Here is a 26884-nt window from a genome sequence, read left to right as displayed (position 1 = left end):
GGAGGGGAGGGGGGAGGTATGGGGAGCACACATTTCTCTGCTGATACCACAAAGCTGTGTTATAGTTTAATGTTTGTGTCAGGCATGACACAAACACTACAGCTCTGGAGGGCAGTTTGGATGGGCTCAGATATACTTAAGTCTGGTGTGGTCAAGTTTGCTGAGGAAGGGAGCCATCAGCTGTCCTGCAAAAACACTGGGAAGCAGCTCTTGTAGCAGCCTAGAGAACATCCATATATTACAAATGCAGTTACACAGGGAAAAAGCAGGGACTTGGAGCCCATCCCTCCAGATCTCTTTATAAATAGCAGGTGGGCTTGGACCTGGACCAAACCGGCTTTGAACAGCCTTGTGGATGGGCTTAATTGCACAGTAGGGTCCCATTTGTTTGCCCAAATTCTACTGAAGTCCCCATGCCTAGTGTTTCCCATTAGCTCACAGCATCCGACAGCTCCGAGCCAGCTAATAAGAAACACAAGGTACAGGCACTTGGGTGGAAATTTGGCTAGATGAATCCAAGCTTGCCTTCTTCTGGATAATTTTTAGACCTATTGTTTCGGACCTATTTTCAGATCTATTTGTTAAAGACCTATTTTGACTCACTGCCACATTTTACCAGCCCCCCCCCTCTCCATACTGGGGCCCTCAGCCATTAGATGCAGGGCTGGGCACCCTAATGCCAGGCCAAGCATCACGGTGTGAGGCTCAGACAGGGGCTGTGGTTCAGGGGAATGAAGTAAGGCAGATCAACTCTTAGAAAAAAGTCATGTTTCTGTAATGAACTCTGCTGCAGAGAACAGTGGCCATCACTTGGGGAAGGGGATAAACGCTACACTTCATGGGTCATACTAGTTTTCCTAGCTTTCACCTTAATTTCACTTTTCACAGCTGTTTAATCAGATATGCTCAGTTAGCATAGCTACAGCCTGGTGACACACTTGGTAGCTGATGTCACCACAACCGTATCTAAAAGCAAATGGTCTTCCATTTCCTCCCCAACAAGCCATGCTCAAGCCTTAGATAACCAGTAGCAGTGCACTGTTGCTGCAAGGGAAGAGGTCTGTGCAGGGACAAGTAACTCACCCACCTGCCCTGCATCTAGGGAGAGGTTTAAGAGATGAAGTCAGTACATCTGCTGCTACATTAATCTGCTGGCCATTTCCCAGACTTGGGAAGGGTGAAACCATGACAGCTCCAGAGCAGGAAGGTTGCAGCAAATTCCTCCTCCCCTCCCACCTTCCTATATCAGATCCATACATTCAGGTTTAGCAGAGGAGTGTGGCCATCGGATGTGTGATTTCAAGGGCCATAAGTATATTCTACCATTAGAAATGTTACTAGGGCACTGTCTTGATTTTCACTATCTGTGTAATATATATTCCATTCTCCTTGGAAACAGCAAACCTGAAATATGAAAAGCAAATGTCAAACCATATTTAAATCAACTAATCCAGTTTGTTTCCAGCCAAATATTCATATCCTCTGCTAATTGCTTTTTATTACCTGGGTCTCTGGCTTCTCCATCAAAGACAGTGTTTAGCTTTGTCATTGTCTGTGAAGAGAGACAAAATGTAAAATTAATCCTGTGAATTAGAAGGAGGAGCAGTGACTTGGAAACGATGACCTACATGGATGGAGGCAGATTTGTATGACCTGCATATTGCATTCCTGTAGGCTGAGTTTAATGAAAATTGGCAACAAAAGCCATTTGTGGTTTAGGGTGTGGTCACTAGATGTTCAAAGGAGAATTAATAAGGTCTGAGTCCACGTGTGTAACCACAAGAGGGTCACCTGCACTCACAGGAGGCTTGGGAATCCCCTCTCTGAAGAGCTTGGGGAGGGAGAGTACACTAATGAAAGTACCCTGCAGCCTTTATGCTATCATGGCTATGAAAAGGAAGGAGCCCCAGAATCTAGGAGCAAAGAAACATCTATTACAGTGGAAATAAATATGGCATTTTGCTGCAAACAGCTTATCAAGACCACACCCTTTACAGCTTGGGTACACTCGTGTACCTTACCGGTTGCACTCAGGCGGGTCAGGGTTAGCTGCACAGGTCAGTGGTGTCTGAGCAGCGCAACATTGTCATCAGTGAATCTGGGGCACTTGTCATCCTGCTCCTGCGACTGCAGCAAGTCTCCTTGTCACTGCTCTGGGCACAGCTTCTCTGGCCTCCCATGCACCAGGGCTGCCAGAGAGGCGAGAGAATTTGGCGCTTGGAAGCAAAGGGGACACAGTGCGAGTGAGCACCCCCCACACCCCGTGTTGCCTGCAAATACAGAGGCCAGTTGGGGCACTGAAGTGTTTTGCATTTGGGGGCAATCCTTTTTTCCTTGCCTATCATTTTTATGTTCTCTTTGGAAAACAAACACCTTTCATAGAAAGGGTCCTATGATCATATTGCATGATGGGGCTGGGCAAAACCGGGTTGTGTTTTGAGGCTGGCAGTACTTACTACAACCACTTCTTTCTTCAGTTTCTTCTTTTCTACAGAAAGGAAAATGTGCATTGTAAAGAAACAGATTTTTCTGACAGTGACTGTAGTTGCTAAAGCCAAGATTTCCTCAAACAAATAGACATTCTTGGTGCTCAACTTCTGAGACATCTCAAATGAACCTTATTTCTTTTTAAAGGCTGATCCCTTATACTATTTGAAAAGCGTACTCCTTCATAGTGTTTTGGAGTGAGAATCCACAGTTGTCAATGACTAATCAAAAGTTTAGCCTTGAAAAGTCTTATTTCTTCAGTAATGACTAAATAACAATGGTTTCTTTAACAAATTTCCCTTTCTAAATAAGATGAACAGATATAGAAATTCACCTTTGGGGATATTTGCACTACAAATGTAGATTTTTTTTCCATGCATGTTTGTAGTTGCAAAGCTTGTGCACTTAAGCATGCGCCTGGAGACAAAACAGGGAAGTGCTGCAGATCCAGTCAAGTAGAATTCAGATTGAAGAACAGTTTGGTTATGTGTGAATTTACCACACTATTAACTCATCCCACATGCAAACAAATACAGCAGCAGTGCCACGGGCATCTCGACAGCATGGATTTGTGGATGATACCCAACTAGTTGCTATGATTTCTTCTTGCTTGCTCCTTGCCGATTTGTTTAATGGCCTTTGTTTGGAGAACTGTATGCCTGGCCACCAAAGGGCTTTACATCCAGGCGTGCAATACTCAGAAGTGTTGCAGATGGGTCTCAATGTGAACACTGATGCAAAACCTGTTCTGTCTGGCCTTTGCTGCCCAGCATTTGGGAACCAGTATTTCAGAAAGCACCAAGCATCCACTTTTTGTAAACCAGCCAATGCTGAAATGTCTCAAATTGGGCAACCAAGAGAACAGCTAATTTTGTTGGGTTTTGTTAGTCATGTGTTTTTTGCAAGATGGAGATACTGGTTGAGGAGGGGGAGTTATAAAAGCAGGGTCTTACTGAGCCTGTATGAGCCATGCTTGCTAGCAGAAAGCTAATGGGACTAAAAGGAACAAGACTGCTTAAAAAAACACTTTTTTTTAATGTGCAATTTATACCCCTGCTAAGTTATACAAACCCCTTTAAAAGCACCAATACTTTAAAATAAATCTTCGGGTACATGAAGTAATGGTGTCAAGGGAGCAAATGAAGGGACTGGAGAACAGGGAATTAAAGTGGAGAGGACTCTTGAAGATGCGGTAGAGGGATGGGATTATTTTTTAACAGACAGCATATGAATTGCATGTGAAAAATACAGTAACTCTTTAACATCCATGCCAGAATACCAAGCTAATCTGAATTTGGTTTTTACCTAGTAGTTAGTAGGTTTGAAGACCAAGAGGACCGTGAAATCACTTAGGCAGGCCTCCCATAATCAGCCAGGGTTATTTAATCTCAGTATTCTTGTACTGGGTCAAATTTATTTGTCTAGAAATGGATTTACAAATTTTACATGGAATCGTAAACAAGGTCTTGTTATGAAGTATTAAATATAGAAAAGAGGTACATACCTGGAGCATTTATCCTGTAATGAAAAAAAGATTAAGAGTGTAGTTAACAAATGTCATACTTTTGCCTACATAAAAATATCATGCTTTGTTCTCTTTCATTTGGCAAGAAGGATGTGCTTCCTTGAGTTCTGAGATTTGCTTGATTTGTTTGGTTTCTGGTTTTGCTTTCACTGAAGGCGTGCATCATTTAATGCTGGTCTCAAATAGGAAAACAGCCCTGAGCATTGCTCTAACACCTCTCCAAGAAGGGATGGTATTAAAAAAATAAAGTTTTATTGATGATAGCATGATGTTTTTATATATTCTGGAAAAATGTATTTTCAAATATTGTCATCTCGTTCCATCCTTGGAGGAAGGTCAATTTTTTGGATCTGATGTGCTCAGATAATACCTTTTAAAATATTTGAAAGGTTGTAAATGTTTTTGAAAACATAGAAATTGCTTTTTAATGGGAGAGCCTGGCTCCCAATGAATCACTTGCCCTATTAATAAATAATAATAACAATAGCCAAGCTCTATGCTGCTAGATTCATTTGTCATTTTTATCATAAATTGCTAAATTCCTTGCACACACCATTTGAATTATAATCACAGTCATATATTACCTCTTTACATTTACTACAATTTATAAATTTAGGTCCAAATCCTGAGAATACTTACAGAAATCCTTTTTTTTAAATCCCAGTACACTTAAAGAGCTGCTTATCTTTGTTTTGTGAAGCAAAAAGTCAATTTAGAGGCAGTCTGGCTCCAGCGCGCTGAGCAGGCAGCCAGCAGGGATCTCTGCCTCTTCCCACAATGAACCAGAGCCGGTCCCAGGTGCTTCCGTGGCTTTTGCCAAGCACAAGCACTTAGAGGTACCGCGAAGCTTTATGGGACAGAGCCTTGCAACACGCTTGGGTAAAACTCCAGGAAATATGCAGAAGTTTTGCCAGAACAAAGAATTTGGCATGACCACCAAGGTTTGGAAAGGACTCTGGGATCTGTAGCTGAGAGGGAGGAAAATGCATCCAGTAACTACCTAGATGGGAGCTCCCTTGGAGTGGGAGCCAAATGCAAACCAAAATCGTTTGTATTTTTGGTCAGCACGGTCAGGCACAGACTCTGACTGCGCCTCACGAGCATAGCTGCCTTTAGAGGTCATAACTGTTAATTCTACTATTAACTTCAGCTAATGCTAATGTTAGTAAATCCATGAAAAAAAAAATGCCATGCATATTTTTCCTTGATTTCATATTGTTAATACCAAATATCACTGTAGCTGGTAATAGCATTTACTACAGCAAAGGGCATACCGCTATAAAATATTCACAGTGTAAATTTCATTACGGTTGAAAGGCCTGAGTTATCTCTGTCACTGCCGGGTGCTGCTGGGTATTTCCTAAGCATGGTGTTTGGGAGGACTCACAGAGACACGCTGTCTGCTTTGCCTGGCGGAGGGCAGCGAGTGCGGACCCACGTCGCCAACAGGAACCCCAGGTAGCCCAGCAGTCCGAGGAGCAGCAAACTGCCGAGGGTGATGACAAACGGCACGTACCATGCTGATTCAGAGTAGAGGTTTTCCCTTTTTGTCACAACAGTGAAGCCAGGCTTTTAAAACAAGATAGGAAAAGTTCCTCAAGGCTGCATACTTATAAGGTTACTGACACCAAACAGAACCTTTCATCTGGCTGAATTTCTGCACTTGAAGCACCTGGCCCAAGCTTGCCCTGGGGCTCTGCAGATGATGGGCAGAAGGAGATAGTGTCTGCTGGAGACAGTGATTCATTCCAGGTACCTACCTGCTGACTGCCAAGGCAGCTCAGATGACTGAGATTGACCACCAAGCTCCTGGGGCAACCAAAGGCAGGTGAAATGAAGCCCACCCACAATGCAAAAAGAATGTTCCAGATCATGTTTCAATGTCTTATATTAAAACAAGCATGCCATGGTGGGGTGTAAAAGCCTCTGGTTGCCTGAGAAGCTGCAAGCGCACTGTTGGAGGGTGAGCAAGTTCAGGGAATACTGCCATTACTGAGATAATGGTTTCTTGTTACCTAAGGCAAAACTGGAAGTAGGTCATCTTCACTGCAGTGATCATTCAGCCCACTTCGTAAGAGGAGTTGAACCCCGAGGAATTGGGTTATTGTATAAAAATAAATGAAACTCCTTTTTTTCCCTGTGACTTGTTCCAAGAAGGGAAAACCACACTTCCTGAGCAGTTGCGATCTCCCACATCTTCCCAAGTGCCAGGAGACATGTCTCTGAGTTGGCACATCACTTGGTGCTACCAACTCATTCATTAAGGTCCCGTCATGAAACTATCCTCACACAGATCAGAAATTACTCATTTGCTCTACCTGGGTCATTGCTTAGTGTGGTACTATTAGTTTTGATTGTCTACTGAAGTTTTTATTTAATTTTCTGTAAGACATTTGTAATAACATTGTGTATGAAATTTAGTAGAGTATCTATTTCTTTCCTGTTTAAGGATATCTTTAAAATAACCTATTTAGCTTTGCAAAAAAAGGTACATCCAATCCTTAGAGAAACGATCAGATAATCTCAGGATCACCACCACCACTCCATCCTCACTGGGACTGAAGCCACAAGTGAGTTTTTATGACAGAGTTTCTTTTCTACACTACCAGCCTTCCAACATCTGATTCATCAAGTTGCTGCACTGAACACATATAAGGAGCAGTGATGGAAGAAGTTGCTGTAATGGAAGTGCTCTTCTGGAAAATAGACTGAAAGTGGAAGGCTGCTATCTCTGGGGAGGCAGATTTAACACTGTGGTATGTGGTCTAGACTGTTTGTATTTGTGGTAAAGCACAGGAAAGAAATACAGAATAAGTTTTGTTATTCAGTTTAACTTTTCATTTCCACATCAAGTAGGGGGAGAAGAAGGCTGTGAAAAAACCATTTATTCCTTCCCAACAGAGCATTAGATAATAACAGGGTTATTAATCAGTCTGCAAGTTTGGATTTAAGCATAGCAAAGCATCCAGACTTGCATGTGCTGTTTGCAGGATCCTCTGGTTCTGGCTCAGCTACCAGTAGCCCCTAGAAGATCCAGACCATTTTACAGTGAATAGCTCTTTTACCCCTTCACGGGCATACCCATATTTTCATTCCTGAATGCAAGAGAGAAAAGGGTAATGCCATCTGCAGGCAGGCAGAAAATGGATGGACTCTGGATGACGAAGAGATGGTGCAGCAAGGGATGAAGGCTGTGACCGCCACAAGGATGGGGAGAGAGTGATCTGTACCCTCAGACTGTGCCACTTCCGCAGGCAGGACAAAAGCAAGCTCTCCTCACGTCCTGCACCATCCTGACGGAAATCAGCTCCAAAATGAAACTGGTGAGCCGGAGCTTGTCTGGGATGGCTGCGTGGAGTAGACTGTGTTGCTGGGACACAGGCCCACAGCTCCACAGGCTGTGCAAGGCCAGATCCCACCCTGGCTGCCAAGAGCTGTGCAGGCTTCCCCAGCTCATCTATGGACTACCATGTGGTCAGGGAGCTCAGGAAAGACCCCACCGCTCTGGATCTGCTGTCTGAAACCTGCTGAAGCCTCAGCGACACAGTGAGGGCTGTGCACAGCTGCTTCAGCTCCTGACAGGCAGCTCGAAGTTTTACATGGTGGTGACCTCAAGGGTGGAAAAAAGCCCCTTCCAAGTGATAAAGATTTCGTCTTGTTGTTTTTGCCTATTTCAACTTTGGTAGCCACAGATTAATGTGGTCCACTCCTAAAGAAGCACATAGAAGTGCAAGGCAGCTGGGGGAGTGAATAGCTATGAATAAAAAAAGAGGTAGTGCAAAATGCATGAGGTAATTTTAAGGTTCCAGGCAAAGGTTAACCCCTGCTCTTTCCTTATTAATAAAGCTTCCAAATCTTTAACTTTCCAGTTGCATGGTAATGGCAGCATGCCGAGTCCTTTGGCTACTTGCCCTTTTTGTTTTAGAAACTAAGATAGAAAACATATGTTATGACTCTGTACCTGGGACTAATCCTTTATGACACTAAGCATATCAACCACCTTTGGCTTCAATGTAAGAGCATGGGGCTCAGTACTTCCCAGGACTGGACCCACTGCAGGTTTGTGTTTTCCCTTTGCATACATATACCCTCTTTTCTTCACTCCTATGGAGATTAGTCCATAAAAGAAATGCAGAACTGGACATAAATTTCGGTGAACTTACCATGGTGGTAATGACAGTAGTTGGGTTTGGGATAACTCTGATGCTTAAAGTCACCGTTCCAGTTTTAATTAGGTGTGTAATTTTGTCCCTGGCAGGTAATAAATTGTCATCTGTTATATAGACGCGCAGTCTGTAAATCCAGTTTTTATCAAGTCCGCTCTCATAGTCAAACCTTGATGCAAGAATCAGCCGAGATGTGTTGGAGCCAGCACTTGGTGAAAAGGTGAAATGATTGTTCATGTTGCCTGCAGAAAACCAACACCAAAACGCCAAAAAAAATTTACTTTAATCCCACATTAAAGTCAATGCATGGAACAAGCAAAAAGATCAGTTTCTGCTGATGACTTGTTATGGATCACTATACACCTGTGCAGTGAAATATCATTAACAAGAATGGTTCCTGGATCTTCCTGATACCATATAAAATAATTTAAACCAATACAGTTATAAAAGCATTAAAATATAGAATAAGACCATCTAAGGGGACACAGCTGAGAGGAGGCTGTGGAAACACTTTGGAGTCATAGGGCACACAAGAGTTCACCTGAATGACTTGTCCTTACAGCCTGGAGAGCACCCAGAAGCAGCAGCACCCAGCCGGGGTGAGGACCCTGTGCTGTTGCAGGGCTCATTCCGCTAATGGGGAGTCCCTGGAGTGGCCCCTAGACCACATGGACACCAGCAGTGTCTTCAGAGGCCCCTTCAGCCCCCCACTATGGCTTCTGCCTCTGCCCAGAGGCAGAGGCCTTTGAACAGGTCCCCCAGAAGACAGCTGATGACTCAGGGACATTAATTGCCTCCAGAGCTTTGTCTTCACTGTGGGGGCAGAGAGGGGTGTTCAGTGATGCTAGCTCTACAGCCCTCATTTTCTCTTTGTATAGCTGGAGATCTGCTAGCAGCCTGGGCTGCAGGTAGACCAGCCCCAGCTGTTAGGTTCTTGACAGACCACACATACAAGAGATCAGAGCCATGAAAAGGCACCAAATGTGCTTTGGTTTTGCTCTTGTTGCTCCATAGAGCTCCAGAGTTGAAGTGACCCTGAAGGCCATGTCTATTGTACAACACAAAACAGGCCATGGGCTGCTCTGTGGCTCAGAGGCCAACTGCATGACACAGCTCACGTCTGTACAGCCAAAACTGGACCTGTGGTCAGACCCTGATTTACTAATACAAACACAGACTTTATATGTGTTTGTGTGTAAATACCACTGCTGCAGAGCTTCTCTGTGGCATTAAGGGGCTGCAATAGGATGGAGGTTCTCTCTTTTTACACTCACAGCTTTTTACTGGCACCTGGACAATCCTCTCCCTCCTTCTCAGCAGTCATCTCAGCAATGAAAAAAGGAGTTTCCCCAAGAGAGTGAGTTCCCTTTTGTCCTGGTTTAACCAGGATAGGGTTAAGTTTCCCCAGCAGTGGGGGGGAGCTCTAGCCGGGTTATTCAGATACCATGCGGATGTCACATCCTGGCAGGTCACATTTTCCTGGCGCGGAGCGCGGTGCACTCGTGGTTTTGTACATCGTGCTTCAAACTGCTGTATTTGGTAGCTATTTTGCTCTGTTAATTGCCATCACTATTACTGTTATTGTTATTGTTGCTGTTTGTTGTGTTGCTGTTGCATTGTTGTATTAAACCTTTCCTTATTTCAGTCTTGGGGCTTTGTATTTCACTCCCTTTGTGGGGGAGGGGCAGCGGCCGCCTGGTCTGAGACCCCGGCAGGGGCTAAACCACCACAACTTTTCTGTGAAGCCACGTGTCATCCCATACCTCTGCAGTTCTCCAAGTGGATGCAGCTGATTACTGGGTTCAAACACACACTCTTAAGATGGGGTTTTAATGCATACAGCATGGACCTAGCACATGCAGCTTTGCTCAGTTGTTTTGAACTGTGTACCAGCATCTAAATGTGAGGTATGCAGAGTAACAGAACCTACCATCATTTCTCAAGATTTACTCAGCTGTAACTGGAAGGAAGATTTGACCCTACATACGATTCCAGCTCATTCTTCTGAAGTCCTTGTCAACTGTGTAATGAATTGCCAATTAATTAACATGGTAGGCAATCCAGGGTTGCAAGGGAATTGTTCTAGGCAGTAGCACCAGTAGCCAACTTGTGGAGACACATCTCTTTTGTTAAGCAACAAAGTAATGATGTACAGAATTTGTGTATCACAGCTAGCTCACCATGAGAACTAGCACACAAACTGTGCTAGATTTTTATTTACAAATCACCAAGTGAACCATCAGCATTCACTAATTTCTGCACTGCTCCCAGCTCACACACCATGACACAGTACCTTCATTAATGAAGTAACGGAAAGACCTGGGATCAGAATCACGATCTTGACATTCAATCCTGAAGCCATTAATATTGGTTCCAACAGCTAAGCTGACTGGGATTTGAAATGAATAGAAATTGGGTGAACAAACTGGTTCTTCATCGTTTACTTCCAAAACATTGACAGTTACCTGAAAGAAAAGAGCAATAGCAAGCTGAAACACCTCCACTGTGCTGAGCCAGAATTTTATTAACTTCAAAAACTGTATGACTTTGCTAATTTTGCTCTTTTGATCAACAGCAGTTGAAGAGCAGTGAATCTCCCTTCCAATCTAGTTTCTACCAGAAAATATCTGTGATCATTTCACCTTCAATTCTTGTGATCAGCACTCTTCTGGGAACAGGTTCCTTAACCTGAACCATCTTCCAAAACTGCAGGGTTTTCAAGCTGATGCATCTGGCTATTTGAATCACCTGAGTTGTGTCATAGTTAGAATGAGAAATAATAATAGTACCTCATATTCATTAAACTTTCTTTCAAACCTCTCAAATTGTTTTACAGTCATTAGTTAGGCTTCTTAGCATATTTAATAATAATTCAGAGCATGATCCATGGAAGGAAGGAATACTCCTCATAGACTGTTCCCAGAGAGAGAGAAATACTGGTAATGGCTTTCTGCATGACTGGGAGCACCCCAGGTAGCACCAGATGTGCTTAATGTCAGCTGGGATTAGCTGGCTGAGATTAAAGGGTTACCCTTCTCAAAGCTCTTTTCTCTAATGTCTGTTGGTCTTTAACAGGCAACAGATAAACTTGTCATTGTTAAAAGCTCCTGATGCTGAATTTTCCTTAATCATTGCCTTGAAATATTAGAGGTGATAAAGAGATTAAGTATCTCCCACTTAGAATCTCTATGGGTGGTGCTTGACTGGAGTAGAAAGCAGGCCTAGTACCTGTATCCTCCCAACAGATGTGCAAAAATCAAATGTAAGGCAGTCATGAGGGAGAAAACATGAAAAGGAGTAAAAAGGAGTCTGTCTGAGAAGGACACTGGGATTCTTTGGAAGAACTGACTATAAAATACCTTTGTGGATATACCATCTATATTTTTTCTTCTGAATAAAGTAAGTCTGGGCAGCAAACTTGAGCACAACCCTACTGTTTAATGTTATCATGGTCCCTGGCATGCTCTTGGCTCCTGCCAGATAGCACCATTGGGGACAAAACTAGATCATGGTCAGGGGAAGGCACATGTAAGGATTCATCTCCAGTTGGCCCCATGGACACAGCTGTACTGGGCTGGGCCCTCTGACATTATCCCAAGAGGCTGCCCAAGCCCTCATCAAGGTATGCATCACATCCCCTCTGTTCCATCACATGAAAACACAACTCTGATGGACTGCAACATGATTCTTGCATTACTTTGGGCACTTTGCAGTGAAAAAAAAGTTGCATACAAAATCAAAAGTATGTTTGAGGGCCAAGGAGCACTACACGGGTTCCAAAAAGGACCTGGCACTAAGCATGGCTACAACCAGGTTGTGCTACCTGGCCTCAAGACCCTGTTCTTTTTCTATTTTCTGGTACATACATAGCCATAAAGAATATCTTAAATTGTCTAGGGCACAGAAAACAATTTCATTGCCCAGGTAAAATAAGAAAAAAAGACAGAAACAAAAAATACAGAATTAAAAATATAAAAATATTACTTTAATCCTTTTTGTAAGAAATAAACCAAGACTGATTGAACACCACCTCTTTCATCTGACTAATATATGACTTTGTGCAGGGGTGGACTTGCCTTTCACAGACCAAAGTGCTTTGCCCAATGTCTTACCATTCTTGCCAGAAAGTAGAGAAAAAATGTAGATGAAGGGAGAGAATTAGAATGGATTTACTCACAGATGCTGTTGTGGTCTTTTCTTGGTCTGAGGCCTGTACTGTCAGAATGTGTTTCTGAGTTGTTTCATAGTCTAATCTAGCTAAAATCTTCACATCTCCTTTGGTTGGGCTGATCCAGAATATATTTATGTAATCCCTAGTGCCTCCTCCAGCCACAATGGAATAAGTGATGACACTGGGTGGCCAGTCCTTGTCTCTGGCATTCACTCTTCCAATGCTGGATCCAACTGAGAGACAGAAAATAAATATTTCATTAACATTTTAAGGAAAAGGAGGTACAGAGTACTTCTTCCAACCCGAACTTGATGAAACTGAACTAAAGATTTGTTTTAGAGTTTTTCACCCCAAAAATGTAAAGCAAAGATGTGCTATGACTCCCCCATGTATGAGCTTGCCTGTTAGTAATAAATACCAAAACACAAGGAGTCTGTAGAGAACCACAACAGAAGCGCTCTGGTGGTGAGGGCCACCCCGAGCCCTGCACTGACATGCATGAACTCCTGCCTTGTGGCAGCCCAAGTGCTGACTTGGTTGGAGAAACAAGGCTCTTTGTCTGCCTTGAAAAGCAATTGCTGCTATTCCTTCCAAGGTGTTTGAAAAGCAGATTGAATTACCTTCGTGCCGAGCATTTATGAAGCAAATGACAAATGGCAGTGCTGTAAACTGTGAGAACGAAGATGGGGCTGTGCCCACCCATCTCTGCAGACATTGATTCAACACTATGTGGATCCACATGACCCAAGGATATACAGGATGAATAGTTCACATGCACAGAGTAAGACAGAAGGACGATGTAAATGAAGGGTTGGCATTTTTTTTTTTTTTTATTTCCTGACCCTGTGAACTCCAGCCCTACTGCAAACTGTTGGCTCCTGTTTGGTATGACAATAGCAAGCACTCTGTTAATGTCAACTCAGCCCAAAACAAAAGGCAGTCTGAGGCAGAAAAAACATAGTATTTCTCTTGATAGTCTCAGTATCCAGCAAAATTCTGTGGCTGACACAGAGAGCTTTACAGACATATCCATGTCACAGAAGGGTTTCAAGTGTTATATTGCTAAGATACATGTCAGTGGTATGAGGAGACACACACAGATAGGAAATGCTACAAAATTCACCATATCATGCCTACCGGGAAACAGCATAGAAAGCCAAGCTCCATCCATGCACCGTAGAAACAAAAGAAACAAAAGAGGCAAGAAGAACAGGCAGATGAGTAATGCAAGACGCTGGTATGAACACCTGAAGGTCAGGGTCCTCTGATGGCTGAGTGGCTGCCCTGTGCCTTCTCGTCCCCCCTTAGCCTCCTCTGCTTTCCTGGCAGTTTGGCTCCTGCAGGAGCCAGGGCTGCCAGAGTTTCTCTGCCAGGCAGACCCCCCCTGGGAGCCAGCTCCCCCTGCCCCAGCCTTCCCAGTCTCTCCAGCTCCCTCCCAGGCCACACATCCCCACAGCAGTGGCCAATGATGGCTTCTCCACAGGGCAGGCAGGAGTGATTTTTGCAGACCTGTGGACCTTGGCAGGATCCTCCTGACCAGAGAAGGGAGAAAACTGAGAGCTGAGGGTGAGGGCTGGAAATCTGGGCTTGCTCCTTTGCCCATGGCAAGGGAGAGGAGATTGTGGGCAGGATGGCAGGGCTGCTTGAAGCATGTCCTTTCCTCCCTACTACCTCCTGCCTTAGGCAAATGGACACAGAAGTACCATAGGGCCCACAGGTCTGCTGACTATAGCCACAGCTGCCTTCACCTGTGCTTTAAGCCTGCCCTGGCCATAATCATTTGATGAATTCAAGCAGGTACTAGATTATCTGGCTGCTAAATCTCCTGGAGTTTCATGGGCAGCTTCACCATGTCCCACGCTGATGCAGTGATTTGGATGTCCTCCTTGGAGATGTGGCCACTGGGGCAGGTTTGTGAGTAACAGCACCCTGGGGCAGTGCTGGACGTGCTGGTGAACAGGGCTGCTATTCAGTGGGGCCCGGCAGGCTGGAGCTACTGGCCAATAGGACTTGTGGAGCTCAGCACAGACAAATGAAAGGTCCTGCATCTGGGCCAGAACAAGTCCATGCATGCAGGCTGAGACAGACTGAGCAGACTGAGCAGGCAGCAGCTCTACAGGAATGGACCCCAGGTCCTGGTGCACAAGGTGCCCCCCAGGGCACCCTTGGAGGAACAGAGACTGCAAGCCTGTTACTAGCACATGGTAGGAAGTGGTTAATCCACTCTGCTCAGCACTCATAAAGATACCTGTGATCAGTTTGGGGACCCAGGTACAAGAGAGCTGCTAAAAAACTGGAGAAAGGCTGGGGAGGGTTGAGCAGAGGACACAGGAAGAGAGGCTGGTGGAGCTGGGTTTGTTCAGGCTGAATAAGGAAAGGCGAAGGAGGGATTTAATTGTTGTGCTCCACTACCTAAAGGGCAATAATACAGAAGACCAAGATACAGTCTTCTCAGAAGGGGTCAGCAAAAGGACAATAGAGAACAGACACAAGCTGCAACATAGAAAATTCCAGCTGGGTACAAGGTAAAATTATCTGGAAAGAAGAATTCTCAGCTGGAACAGGGTCTCAGAGAGGCTGTGGAGTCTCCATCCTTGGAAATTTTCAAAATGCAACTGGATGAGGCCCTGAGCAACCTGATCTACGTTTGAAACGAGCCTCACTTCGAGCACAAATTGGACTTGAGACCTCCAGAGGTCCCTTACACCTTCAACTTTTCTGTGACCCTAGGAAGTTCAGAATGAGGGCCAAGATTTATCCAGCATATATCTAAAGTAGCTTTCAAATTTTTCTCAGTCAAGAGAATAAAGCCAGTAAGTGAGGTCCTGGGGCAGGCCTGTGTTTGGAACGTCAGGTCATATGAGGGAGAGGCTGAAGCTAGAGAAGACGTCATTCCCGTGCTGACTCCTCTGCGCACAGAGCCGCACGGCACAGCTGGCTGGCGGTCACACCTGGCACACAAGGATTACCAAGGAGGCAAGATGCCATGGCACTGCTCTGCAAGCACATGAGATGCAGGACTTACAAGGGGACATGAAGGGTGCTGAGATGGGAGTCAAGCGTGTGAACAGTTTCAAAAAATTTAGTTTTAAGGCCACATTTGCAGCTGCTGGTCCTGGGCTGTTGCAGGAATGTGAAGGACCCTGGCTCCAGGCACGAGGAGCTGTTCTGGCTGCCATCTGGCTGAGTGCAGCCTCCCCACCTGAGCACTCCCATCCCACCCCATCTTCAGGGCACCCACTGCACCCAAGGTGAGCTGGGTCTAAGGGGACAGTGGGGTGGTCATCCTGCACCATACCTGGGCCAAGGGAGTCCTCACTCTGTGTCAGTCTATAATGGTTTCTTTGCACTGTCGCAGTTCCTCCAAAAGGCTAATTTAGCAAGAGTAGAAAGACGGTCTAAAACAAGACATCTGAGTTCAGTTCCTGGCTCTGTCACAGATTTCTTGTGCAATTGCTGAATTTGTCTATGTCTCAGCTTCCATCTGTACAACTGGAGTTGTTGCCAGTTTTGTCTATTTAAGGGTAGTAGGTGGTTGTATGTTGAGACCCCGGTTGAACTGGAACTTTGAGCCATTCTCCTCATTCAAATATATGAAAATCCATTTAGAGCAAAAGGGTGCTTATCAACATGACAACATTATTTCTGTCATGTAGGTGCTACTTACTGTACCTTTAATAATTTCTGGAACATTAAATTCATATGATAAATTACTGAAGACTGGAAAAAATTCATTCACTGGCTTTATCCTGATGTAAATGTAGATCATATCTGGAAATATAACAGAAGATTAAATCATAGTTAAGTATGGCTGTGAAATTTTCTCATGCATATATTCAAAATACATATGGTATTCCTCTCTCCATGCTGTTACAGCACAGGAAAATATCAAAAGAAGTGTAAAAGGGATACTTGCTTGAGTAGTTAGGACAGGCAATATCTTGCACCCTGACAGTCAAAGAATAAACTTCAACTCCTAGATTAGCTGGGTTTTCTAAATCAATACTTTCAGTCATCTAAATTAAAAAGAAACACAATTGTATTTATACTTCCTTACATAAAGTCATAATACACATGATGACAATTACTTTTTTCAGTGTTCTGTAAGTGTGGTCTCCCCCTTGGATATATAGAATTGCTCTGTAGGAGTAATCTAGGCTATTAATCAATTACAGGATTGAACTCCAAGCTTTTTCTACATGTTCACGCTCTGGTGTCTCTTGGAAATTCAAAACTCATTCCTTCTGCCAACAAAATTTCTTCCACTTAAGTGCAGAAAGTTTTATCATCTGGATCATAGGGTCTTGGCCTTTTACCTAGTTAATTCAAAGCTCATGTAATGAGCTGGCTATTTACTCTGCCCTTTATTGGCTCAACAAGAATCTGTTATTGCTAAATAGTAATAGTTACTCCTTGAGCTCATGGCTGCAAACATGTATTAAAGGTATCAGGTTCAGCCACAAGTGTTTATCCAGGAACCAAGTTGTTACTAAATTGTGGCTCACGCAGATTTAAATTCTAATCTCCTGAACTCTCTGTCTTTCTGTAGGAGCCTCAAAAACTTTGGGGCAGCAGGACTAAAGCACAAGCATCAACTGTTGATCATCTACTGGGAAATTCCTGGAGGGACATGGTACTTCAGATAGCCTGTTACATTATACATACATGGTGATCAAAGGGCTGACAACAATCATATCCCATGCAGCAATGAAAATGCTTCTTATGTTGGCAGATGAAGCAGCTAAGGGCAGTGCTCATTGACATGTATATCTCAGATCAAAAATTAAAGTAAGCAAGCCTTACAAAATCATTTTACCACTTCTGTATCACTCTTGTCTTTTAGACAGAGTGCATGTTTTTTGTTATGGTTCCCTTTTTCTGTAGTTGCCCACGGTTCTTTTTAAAGCAGTGAAACAACCACCATTGCACATGTCCAGCAGCTAGTGGGGGTTCTGGCCAATGCAAATATGCCAGCAGCTATCAGCATAAGGAACCCATATTTTGACATGCAAAATCACACAAGTGCAAATCCCACCACGCTTTTGTGAAAATTTACCACTCAAAGTGGTTTTACAATTCTGACCAATGAAGCTGGGAAGTAGTTACTGAGTGTGGGATTTCTCAAGTATTTCAATTCTTCATGCTGAATAGCAAGGATCTTCCAGTCTGTCATGAATAAATGGGTATGAAATGGCATCAAATTTCTCTGTTTATCCATATCAAAGTTGGTGCTTCACACTGCCTAAAAAAGGATTTTTTTTTTCAATCATATCTAGCACATTTATTTAAAACTGGAGAAAACAGTTCTCTGTTCACCAAATTCTGCAGAATCCATAGAAAGCATCCTATCAAAGGGTATGTAGTTCACATCCAGTCAAAACAGTCATTCTCCACATCATACCCACTGTGACATGAATTACAGTAATTCTTTTTCTTTATACAGACAATGAATTCAAAGAACTTATAATGACTTCTGAAATGGGACAATCTAATATAAAGCCACAAACAACTGACCACAAGTCTTCCAGACACAGTGGACTCCAGAGCGAAGTTATTGCTTCCAAAACCAGATAATCCAGTGAAATTAAATTGGTTGTTTGATGAATCAACATCAATATCTTTACAGTAATTTCTAAGATCAAGAAGAAGCATCCCAGCAGTTGTATTTTCATTTGCCTCTTTCCTGTTTAAAACAAACGCGTTTCCCATCAGAGCAATTTATATTTCTCCTTTTGAACCCTTCATATATTACATACCAAAACATTGACTTCCATTTATTTTCTAAGTGAAATCCTAGATCTAAATAGGCAACAGCTGATGAAGCAACCCAGAATCTGATCCATACTCTGTGGTGGACAACGGCCCTGTACAATGGGCGGGACATAAACATTTAGCCAGATCCAAACCATAAACCTGGAACTCAGCTAAACTCCAGAAGCTACCACAAGTTCTTAATGTTCAAGATTAGTTCAGTTAGTAATTAGCATTTTAAAACACCTTTACAACACTCATTTCAGTATTTTATAATGTTCTCCTGATGAGAAGCTCATTCTTTTCTCCTTAACTAATAGCTGGACCATTCTCCTGTTTTGTGAAACTAGCATTTCTGGCCCTACTCTTGATAGTGAGGGTCCCTGTGTTGCACATGATAGAACTGGGGGCAGAGAGTATCAATTTTTTTTTTTAATCACGAGAATTAAACACAAAACTGAAGAACCAACTGAAATACCATTAAACCCTGATTTTGTTCCCTTGTGCAGTCCCTATAAGACTAGTTCTTTATTCACTCACATTTTTTCTCTGAAGATTTTTGCCTCCTTCAGATCAAAATTTAAGCTCACTAGATAACAAAGAGACTGTTGTGTTATTGTCATGGATGTTGTAACTAAGCAGCACTCTGAAGAACTGGATTCTCTTTCTTCCAGTACATAGAAGTATGTGATTGAAATGCAAGACATTTCTTTGAGATAGTGAGCAAGAAATTTAAACAGATACCCACTAACTGGGAATTCCTCATAGCAAAGGTTCTTGGCCTGAGATGCTGGATTTTTATCTGCAGGACCACCAAACTAACATAAGTGCACCTGAAGAACTGCACTATGCAATGCAGTGTACCCTGAAAGGTCAGAGCCCAGGCACATCAAACACTTCAGATGGACAATTTTGACTTCAGTCTTTCTATGACACACTTCATCTGTAAAACAGAGTTAATGTTATGTCCTCATCTGCAAATATAAACTACCTGATCATCAGAAAGGTCTCAGAGCATTCATAGCCATAGCAAAGTCTGTGACTAAGTTACTATGCACAGAGAACACCTGTAACAAGAGGTGATGTGGGCTCTGAAGACCTTACAGATTGCACTAGACAAAAACTATGCAGGTCACCAGGGAGATATTTAGAAAAGATCAGGAATTTTAAAATAAAACTCCAGAACTGACTAGCAAGTTTTCCCTGGTGAATGATTCCCCACAGTTTAGCATCAAGTAAGAAATGAGGAGCCTGGATAGATACAGGTCAGAAAAGTAACTCTATAATACATGGCTCTGATATCCTAAGGGTTTAGGTATCTGAAAGAAAGATAAATAAATTATCTGACTATATGCAGATATTTTTAGTCGAAATTTCCAGTTTGAACATGTCAGGAAATTGAGTTTCATGCCCTAAGACACTTAGAGTAAAAACTAACCTCTAAAGCTAATGATAAATGTACATTTGAACCTCTAGCTGTAGGTCTGGGGACCCTAACTGATGTGCCCTAGACTGCACACTGCTCTGGGGCAACAAGGCAGCACTAAGGCAATGAAGAGCCTCAATACCTGAAGGTAGAAGGATTGCATTCTGGTGGGTTGTCATTGATATCATCAATAACGATCGTGATCTCCATTTCACTGGCGTGACCACTGCTGGGACTGTCCTCCACTCGGACTATCAGTGAGATGTTAGGATGGAGCCGCAGTGGAAGGGCATCTCGGTCGATTCTCCCAGTCACCTGCAGCACTCCAGTTGCTGGGCAGAAAGCAGCCAGAAGTTAGATGTTCACCAAGGGGGGAAGTAGCAAACACTCATGGTGTACATGCAAGAGGACAGGGTAGCTCAGCAGACAGGCAGCAGAATAAAAAGTCTTCTATTCTGTGCAAATCATGGCTGGTTTTGTTATTTTTTAAAATGATCTAAAATGGCTCTGAAAGCTCTGCATAAGACTTTAATGGATAGATACCCATTGCTCAAAAATACGCCATAGGTGGCCTCAGCAGAGGGCGGGGAAAGCAGTTAGATTTCCCTTAGGCTCTCAAAGAGTTGGTGCAAGTCCGAGTTGAGTGCACTCACAGAGCATCAAGGACAATGAGCTGCTAATGCTTGTGCTGTCCTTGCTCTCTAGCTGGTAAGACCGCTTCACTTTCTACTGTTATCATTCAAGCATCCTTCAGCACCTCTAAATCTACTCACACATCAACAGAGCTGCTCTTAGCTGTGACAGATTGCACCAAGTGCTCTGGGCAGCCATTCACTTAATATTTTTTTTCACTTCTCTTAGACTCTGTTCAAAAAGAGATGGTTTTTATGGCACAGCACAATACTATTCCCAGAGCACAAAGGAGGTAAAAGAACAGAGTATATATCCGCTGTCTTTTGGAGTGTAATTGAGGGGGAGGGTGGCAATATATGGCCAAAGGGCATAGGAAATCCAAAGCATTTAAGGATCGTCCTGATCCCCCACAGCACTGTATTGTGAGGCACCTCTTACAGCTGTGATAAGCAGTTCCAAAGCAATAGCATATGAGCAAAGCAGTCACTGAATGCCAGCTCTGGAGCAAAAACCTCAGAGCCCTGGTGTATGCACCCCAGAGAGCACAAGGAGATGAAACCAGCATGAGAGGGAAGACTCTTTTGGATGGCCTTGCCTGAGGAGGGCCATGAATTGAGCAATGAAGCTGAGGTGCAGACTTGCTGTGCACCTCAAATGCTAGAGCAGATTTCAGGTAGGAAAGAGAGCACTATGGTCTAACTATGTGCTGCTGTTTCAAGAGCCCCAGAATGGTAACTGCAGTTCTCAGAGATTAAAAAGAAGACAGCTAATCTTACTTCCTCCCAAGGGACCATCACCCACCATCCATAAGTCAATATTTGTCAAGAAGTCAACTTTGGTCTACTTTTCAAGATATCTTACTGAATCTTGGTGAGCTGACCAAAGAATTTGACCCTAATAACATACTGAGCATTTCTTATTTCTAGGGGTAGCCACAGAATAAAAAGTCAGTTTAAGACAAAAACATTATCTCCAAAGCAGCCACTCTCTTTTTTGGGGTGTCAGAAGCACATTTTTGTTTGTCTTACATGGATTTATGGAGAAGTATCTGTCAGAAGACTGGATGCTGTAGAAAAGTCTGCTGGGAGAGTCTTCATCATCAGGATCTTTAGCTGTTATATTGGCAACAACTGTGCCTGGGCTTTGCTCCTCTGGAATCCTGTAGAATCTTTGTTTCCTACAAGATAAAACAAAATTCAGCAAAGCACACATCTGTGTTTGCAAGGGCAGCTGATTACAGACTTGGCTAAGCAGCCAATTGTAGCATTAGAGCCATGGCTATGCTGGGCTCAGAGATGGCTATTTGCATGTCAGGGTAAATATCCCGGTCACTGGTTCTGCCAGCTGGACATGTAGCAATAGCTGAACTGGTACACGGTCATAAAGCATGACATAGCCACACAAATAACGGTCCTTCCCCTACAAGTTTTTCACAGTAAGAACAATTTGACTTTCACAGAATCATGGAAGCTGAAGATGAAAGGGGCTGTTAAATCATGCAGTCCCTCTCCCTGCAGAGCCACCAGCTTGTAAAGCCACTTGCTTTGATTTCTTCATTTTGCAGGAGAAAAACAAAAATAGAAGCAGTAATGTAATTAATCATCTTTTGGAATGAATGTTGGAGGCTTTCTGGGGACAACAGTGTTACTGAAAAGCTGAGTTGCCCCTGCAGTAGGTGGAGGCAGGAAGGAGCACTCCTGTGGGTGCCCAACAGATGAACATGTGCCAAACTCCCAGCAACATCTGTCTGTGATTCATTTTACATAGAGAAAATAGTTCTTTACTGCTGCTGTTTGGTATGCCAGTGCTCCCAAATTTCCCATGAATTAAGTGAGTTTTATAGCTCAGATATCGTCTGGCAGGCAATTGTGCAGGATTGCTCATAATGGTTGCAGTTGCATGTTCACGTGGGTACTCAGGTATGCAATTACAGTACTTGAACCACATGCAAAAGCAGGCATGGCAACCACACAAAAATTGTGCAAGGAATTAATGAAGGCTGATTTATAGTACTGAAACACACACAAACACACAAACATCTGCTTCTAGATATCAAAGGGAGTTGAAGGTGCTCAAGAGTTCAGAAAAGCCTTAGGAGTATGTTTCAAGACTGAATCCTTTTTGCACATTTTAAACTTCCTATGCCACCACTTAGCTAATTGACTAGTCTGTAGTTCCCCATATAGAAAAGCATGAGCCCTTCATTGTCCTCTGAAAACCAACATCATGGGACACTTAGCAATTGGAGCAGAGAATTGTGGAGACAGAACAGAAGATCCTATGCCTCCAGGTCTCCACTTCCGATTTTTAAAATGGTTAAGAAGACACAGCATCTTCAACTGTTTTGTCAGCTCATATAAAAAGAGAAAAGCATACAGGAGAGAAATCACATAGGGTTTTCCCAGTAAAAAAAGTAAACAAGGAATTTGTGAAGTCTGCAGAATCACTGTAGTTATTAAGTTTCTATCTCATTCCTGGCATTGGATCTCTTCCTTCCTTGTTCTTCTTTTGCTTCGAGCCCCTCAGAAAAAAAAGCAACAGATATCCTTCACTGCTACCAGAAATGCCACCCCAAAATGCCTCTCCAATCACTGGGGAATACGGGAGGGACAGCTCTAACTGGTTTTGGCTCAAAGTAGGAAACTCCCTATGCCCACAGGGAGCAAAACTCCAACCTCTCTGTGGACAGGAATCTCACCACAGCTCCACCTTCACAGCCCTACCACCCCTCCTGCACCCTGCACGGGCTGTTGTCCTGCCCCCACCAGATCTCTCAGGAAGAAGCAGGATGTTATTGAGCATATCCCCACAGCACCGAGTGCCATACAGCTGGGGAGGAGATGGGGGCCACTTCCCACACAGCTATGTCTGGGCTGTGTCCTGTTGTCCATCTGTCTGCCACCTGCCAGTGGCTTTTTACAGGATGGTTCAAGCAGAGCCTTTAGACACTGCAATGTAATTGCGAAGGAAGCATATGTTTGTTTTCTTGTCTTCTCCTTTGTTTTCCTGACTCCACAAGTTTTCCATTGATTTTAACAGCCAGAATTTCAAAAGGCTGAATGCCAATGTAGTGTTGTGAACACCAAAACCAGATGTGCCTGCATATACAGTGGGAACAATTAAAAAGACCCTTTGAAACTCTGTTCTTGACAGCTTTGATCGGGAGAAAATAAAGGTTTGCTAACTCATCAAGTTTCCCCAGCTCCCATCCTAGCCATTATAGTGTCAGAAAGTACATAGGCCCACCATGCAGCTCACATTTTAGTAGGGGAGAGGCCATACATGTGCATACTGAGGACAGATCATGAAGTGTAATTTAAAGTTCTTTACAAACTGGGCTGCTCTTTTTTGGTCTGTGGTGTCATTCTAAAAGGGAGAAGATTCAAACAAATACCAGGCCTTATTTTTGCCATATGAGAACTGAGTCTTAGGCCTTAGGTGTTATGGATGCTCAAGTCACTGCAGCTTTCACTAATTTTAATAATAGATAAATATTTAAAAGAGCTCCATTAGCATTCCAGACAAACAGATAAATAAACAGAAATGGCAACATTTGGAGGAAATAATCAGTCTAGAACACAATGTGCAAATGTTGGCACTGGGAAGAGGATTCCTCCTGCTTGTAGCAGAACAGTAACGTGGAGCAAGCTGTTAACCTTATTGATTATTGCAGACATGAGGTTCAAGTATTAAGTAGCAACAAAAAACCATCCATGTCTGTTTCTAACATTTCATTCTTCTGTCTCTTCAGATTCTCCACCCCTTTACCCAGCAAAGTCCAGATCTTTGGCTTCAGCCCAAGAGCTGTGCATTGCTCTGGCTTCACAAAACACCCAGAAGATTGCTCCAAACAAGTGGCTGGAAACCTCTTGGCATGGCTCAAGTGCTATCCATATCATAAATCGTAATAAAATATCGTAAATATTCTCAGCAGGGACCTTGTGGAGCCTCAGGATCAGGAGACATAAAGAGAGTGTCTTGAATCCAACCAGTGTCTCATGCAAGTAACAAAGATAAATCAACAACACAATCAGATCAACTGTAACAATTGTCAAGCTCCTGCTTCAGAAACAAAACAGACTGCTGGTGGCACATGTATAGTCTTTCACATTTTTCCAAATTTTCAACAATATTCCTGATTGCAACTAAAACTCCATTAGTCTTCAAAAGCTATTTCTGACTTGTGTGTTATGACACAGTTTCCTGCTTATGACAGAGTAAGAGACGACAATGTTTCAGAGATCACCAGGATTGTTTACAAGTGTGTCTGGAAAGAAGAGGAAGACAGATCCAAAGTGAGACCTTTTTATGTCTAGACATTTCTGCATGAATAAACATTATGGTGAAATGCACATCTGCATGAGGGGTAAATTCTGTATGATTGTATTCACACGGGGTGAAATTCATCTCCTTGCCTGAACTTGTCCAAAGGTCTTTGCGTAGCTTTAACCTCTCTAAACGCTAACAAGTACAACAAGCTTGTTTGGCTGTCCTTGGCATGAAGGCAGAGTCTGGAAAACTTTAAACTGTTAAGAATATAATTAAGAATAAAAGAGGGAAATGAGTGCAAAGCTTTACAGTACAAGAATAGGAATCATAACAAAATTAAAATACTGTTTTCAGTAGTATTTTGTTGTTATATATACTTGCCCTTATGTTACACCCTCCCATTGGTGACAAAGCAGTAAAGCTGGGAAAACATCTACATTTTGAGTACAACGGAAGTTTTTCACTTACGTGGTAAAGTAAGGTCTTTCATCATTGATGTTAATTATATTTACATTCACTGTTCTAGTCGAGTTGAGTCCGTCTGGGTCTGTCACTGTTGTATTTAAAAAGTAACTGTTAAATAAGAAAACAAAACAAGAATCATTCTCTGGCTGTGTAGGAAAACATTTTTCTGCCTGCTGTAAGCTAATAGACCATGTGAATAAAATACATTCTCACCAGTGTGGATCTTTCTCATAATCAAATTCTTTTGTGGAAAAAATGGCTCCGCTTTCCAAGACCAAGAATGGCACTGGTGCAGGGAGCAGTGAATACTGAAATGAAGAGAGCAAGGAATTAGTGTTTGTATCTTTAAACATCCCTCCATTCATTCCTTGCCTTGTAGCACAGGCAAAGTTAAAGTACAGCATTTGCCTCAAATTTTGCATAATGAAACATGCTGACATACAGATGCCAACACAACCTCTGATCATCTGAGCTGAAGCAGCTCAAACTTGGTCGTATGTGCTTTGCTGACCAGCCAGTGGAGAGTCACAGACACTGAACTACATTAAAGCCCACACTATTCTCTACCTCTGTGAACTCCAGGTCTGCAATGAGAATTTAACACAGAGGCCAGCCAGCAGAGCCGCAGTGCTGTAGGCAGAAATCAGCTTTGTGGTGGCAGCAGAGTACGTGCACAAGGGAGAAGAGAGAGAAGAAGGGGTGAGGCTGGATTTGGGGGACATAAGAGCTGTGGAGGAGGCAATGACGTTTGGGGGTCCAGATGATAGGAGAGGGCAAGGAGGGGAGTGTGGACTTTCACAAAGTGCATGGGGGTGTGAGGCTGAAGGGTGTTCACAGCGGCCCATGTTAACACGGCTGCTCAGTGGTGGCATGTAGCAGCAGCCGCTTTGTGCACTGCACAACACAAATGGGTACTACACCAGGGCACGGGTGTGGGAGGGAGCTGAGCACCCCAACACCATACACAGTAGGAAGAAAGGCAGCACCCTGCTCCCTGTGGCCACGAGGTAGCTACTACATACCCACCACGTCCTCACCACTATCTTCCACATGCCAAGCTATCACCCTCAATGGTATTTCATTTGCTAGTGCAGATACTAGTAATACCCATAAAGTCTGAAATATGCGACATCAGAGGGTCATGCACCATACAAGTAACCTGCAAAATCCACTGAGCAGATCTGTCCAGCGGATGCAATTGCTCTCGTGTTACCTTTTGGAAAAAAAACAGGAGGTACAGAGAGCTGAGTGAAACAACTTGCCTCCTGCAATGATATATTTAATTGAAATAGCTTTTAAAAAGGCAGCTAGGGGATGAGAATTCTTTTAACATTTTTTTGCCAGTTGACTTTTCTAAATTCCCTTTCTGGATTATTATTTTACTTGTTGTCCAGCATCTCTATATTTGCAGCTTCTTATTATGCCTGAGATTCGTCAGGGGTTGGAAGGCATGTGGAATTTGCTGCCATTGCTTTCAGAAACAAAGCAGAGCTAAACCCCAAGGCCTCTGCTTCCCTCCTCACCGGCTCAGGTTTGATGGTTTCACTGGGCAAAGCCTGAGGACAGACTTCAAGCTAATTGCTCTCTTGAATAATGCTACATATTGAAGTAGAATCTTCAGGTTCAGTTCTTGAATGTGCTGTCTTTTATAAAGCCACAGCCAATAAAACAAAGCTACCACGCAGTTCTTAGGTAAGTGCAGTTACTTTTCCCCTGTCTGCAAACAAACTTATCACTTTCCAGAGATTTTTGCTGATACCAAGACTATTTTCAGATCAGTTAACACATTTTCTTAACCAAAGGTCACAGTTTGCCCTGGGATTGTCAAAAAGCCGAGATTCAGTTGCCTTGTGATTTCTTCACTGTCTCATTTTAAATCATCTACATTGTCATACAGAAGGTTAAAAATTTTATTTAATTTTAGTCGCTCTCATCCACAAGAAATGTTTTGCAATACTTTTTTTTAAAAGAAAAAGACACAATTTCTACTG

General features: G+C 43.1%; 1 protein-coding gene across 1 annotated transcript in view; it reads right to left on the bottom strand.

Annotated features, from left to right (window-relative positions):
* CDHR3 (cadherin related family member 3) overlaps positions 1-26884 on the bottom strand; it is a 64360-nt gene that overhangs the window by 2493 nt on the left and 34983 nt on the right. Inside the window, exons 5-18 of the mRNA XM_074869465.1 lie at positions 25107-25201; positions 24897-25001; positions 21188-21336; positions 19669-19858; positions 17864-18032; positions 16266-16365; positions 16022-16120; positions 12356-12582; positions 10472-10643; positions 8176-8420; positions 5400-5581; positions 3992-4005; positions 2457-2488; positions 1504-1552 (exon numbers count right to left, since the gene is read on the bottom strand). Coding sequence (XP_074725566.1) covers positions 1504-1552; positions 2457-2488; positions 3992-4005; positions 5400-5581; positions 8176-8420; positions 10472-10643; positions 12356-12582; positions 16022-16120; positions 16266-16365; positions 17864-18032; positions 19669-19858; positions 21188-21336; positions 24897-25001; positions 25107-25201 — 1828 coding nt within the window. The remainder of the gene's footprint in view (positions 1-1503; positions 1553-2456; positions 2489-3991; positions 4006-5399; positions 5582-8175; positions 8421-10471; positions 10644-12355; positions 12583-16021; positions 16121-16265; positions 16366-17863; positions 18033-19668; positions 19859-21187; positions 21337-24896; positions 25002-25106; positions 25202-26884) is intronic.

Source organism: Strix uralensis, chromosome 5, assembly GCF_047716275.1.
Source record: "Strix uralensis isolate ZFMK-TIS-50842 chromosome 5, bStrUra1, whole genome shotgun sequence".
Lineage (NCBI taxonomy): Eukaryota > Metazoa > Chordata > Aves > Strigiformes > Strigidae > Strix > Strix uralensis.
Note: the sequence above shows the minus strand (reverse complement) of the source record. Positions and strands in the feature narration are given on the sequence as shown.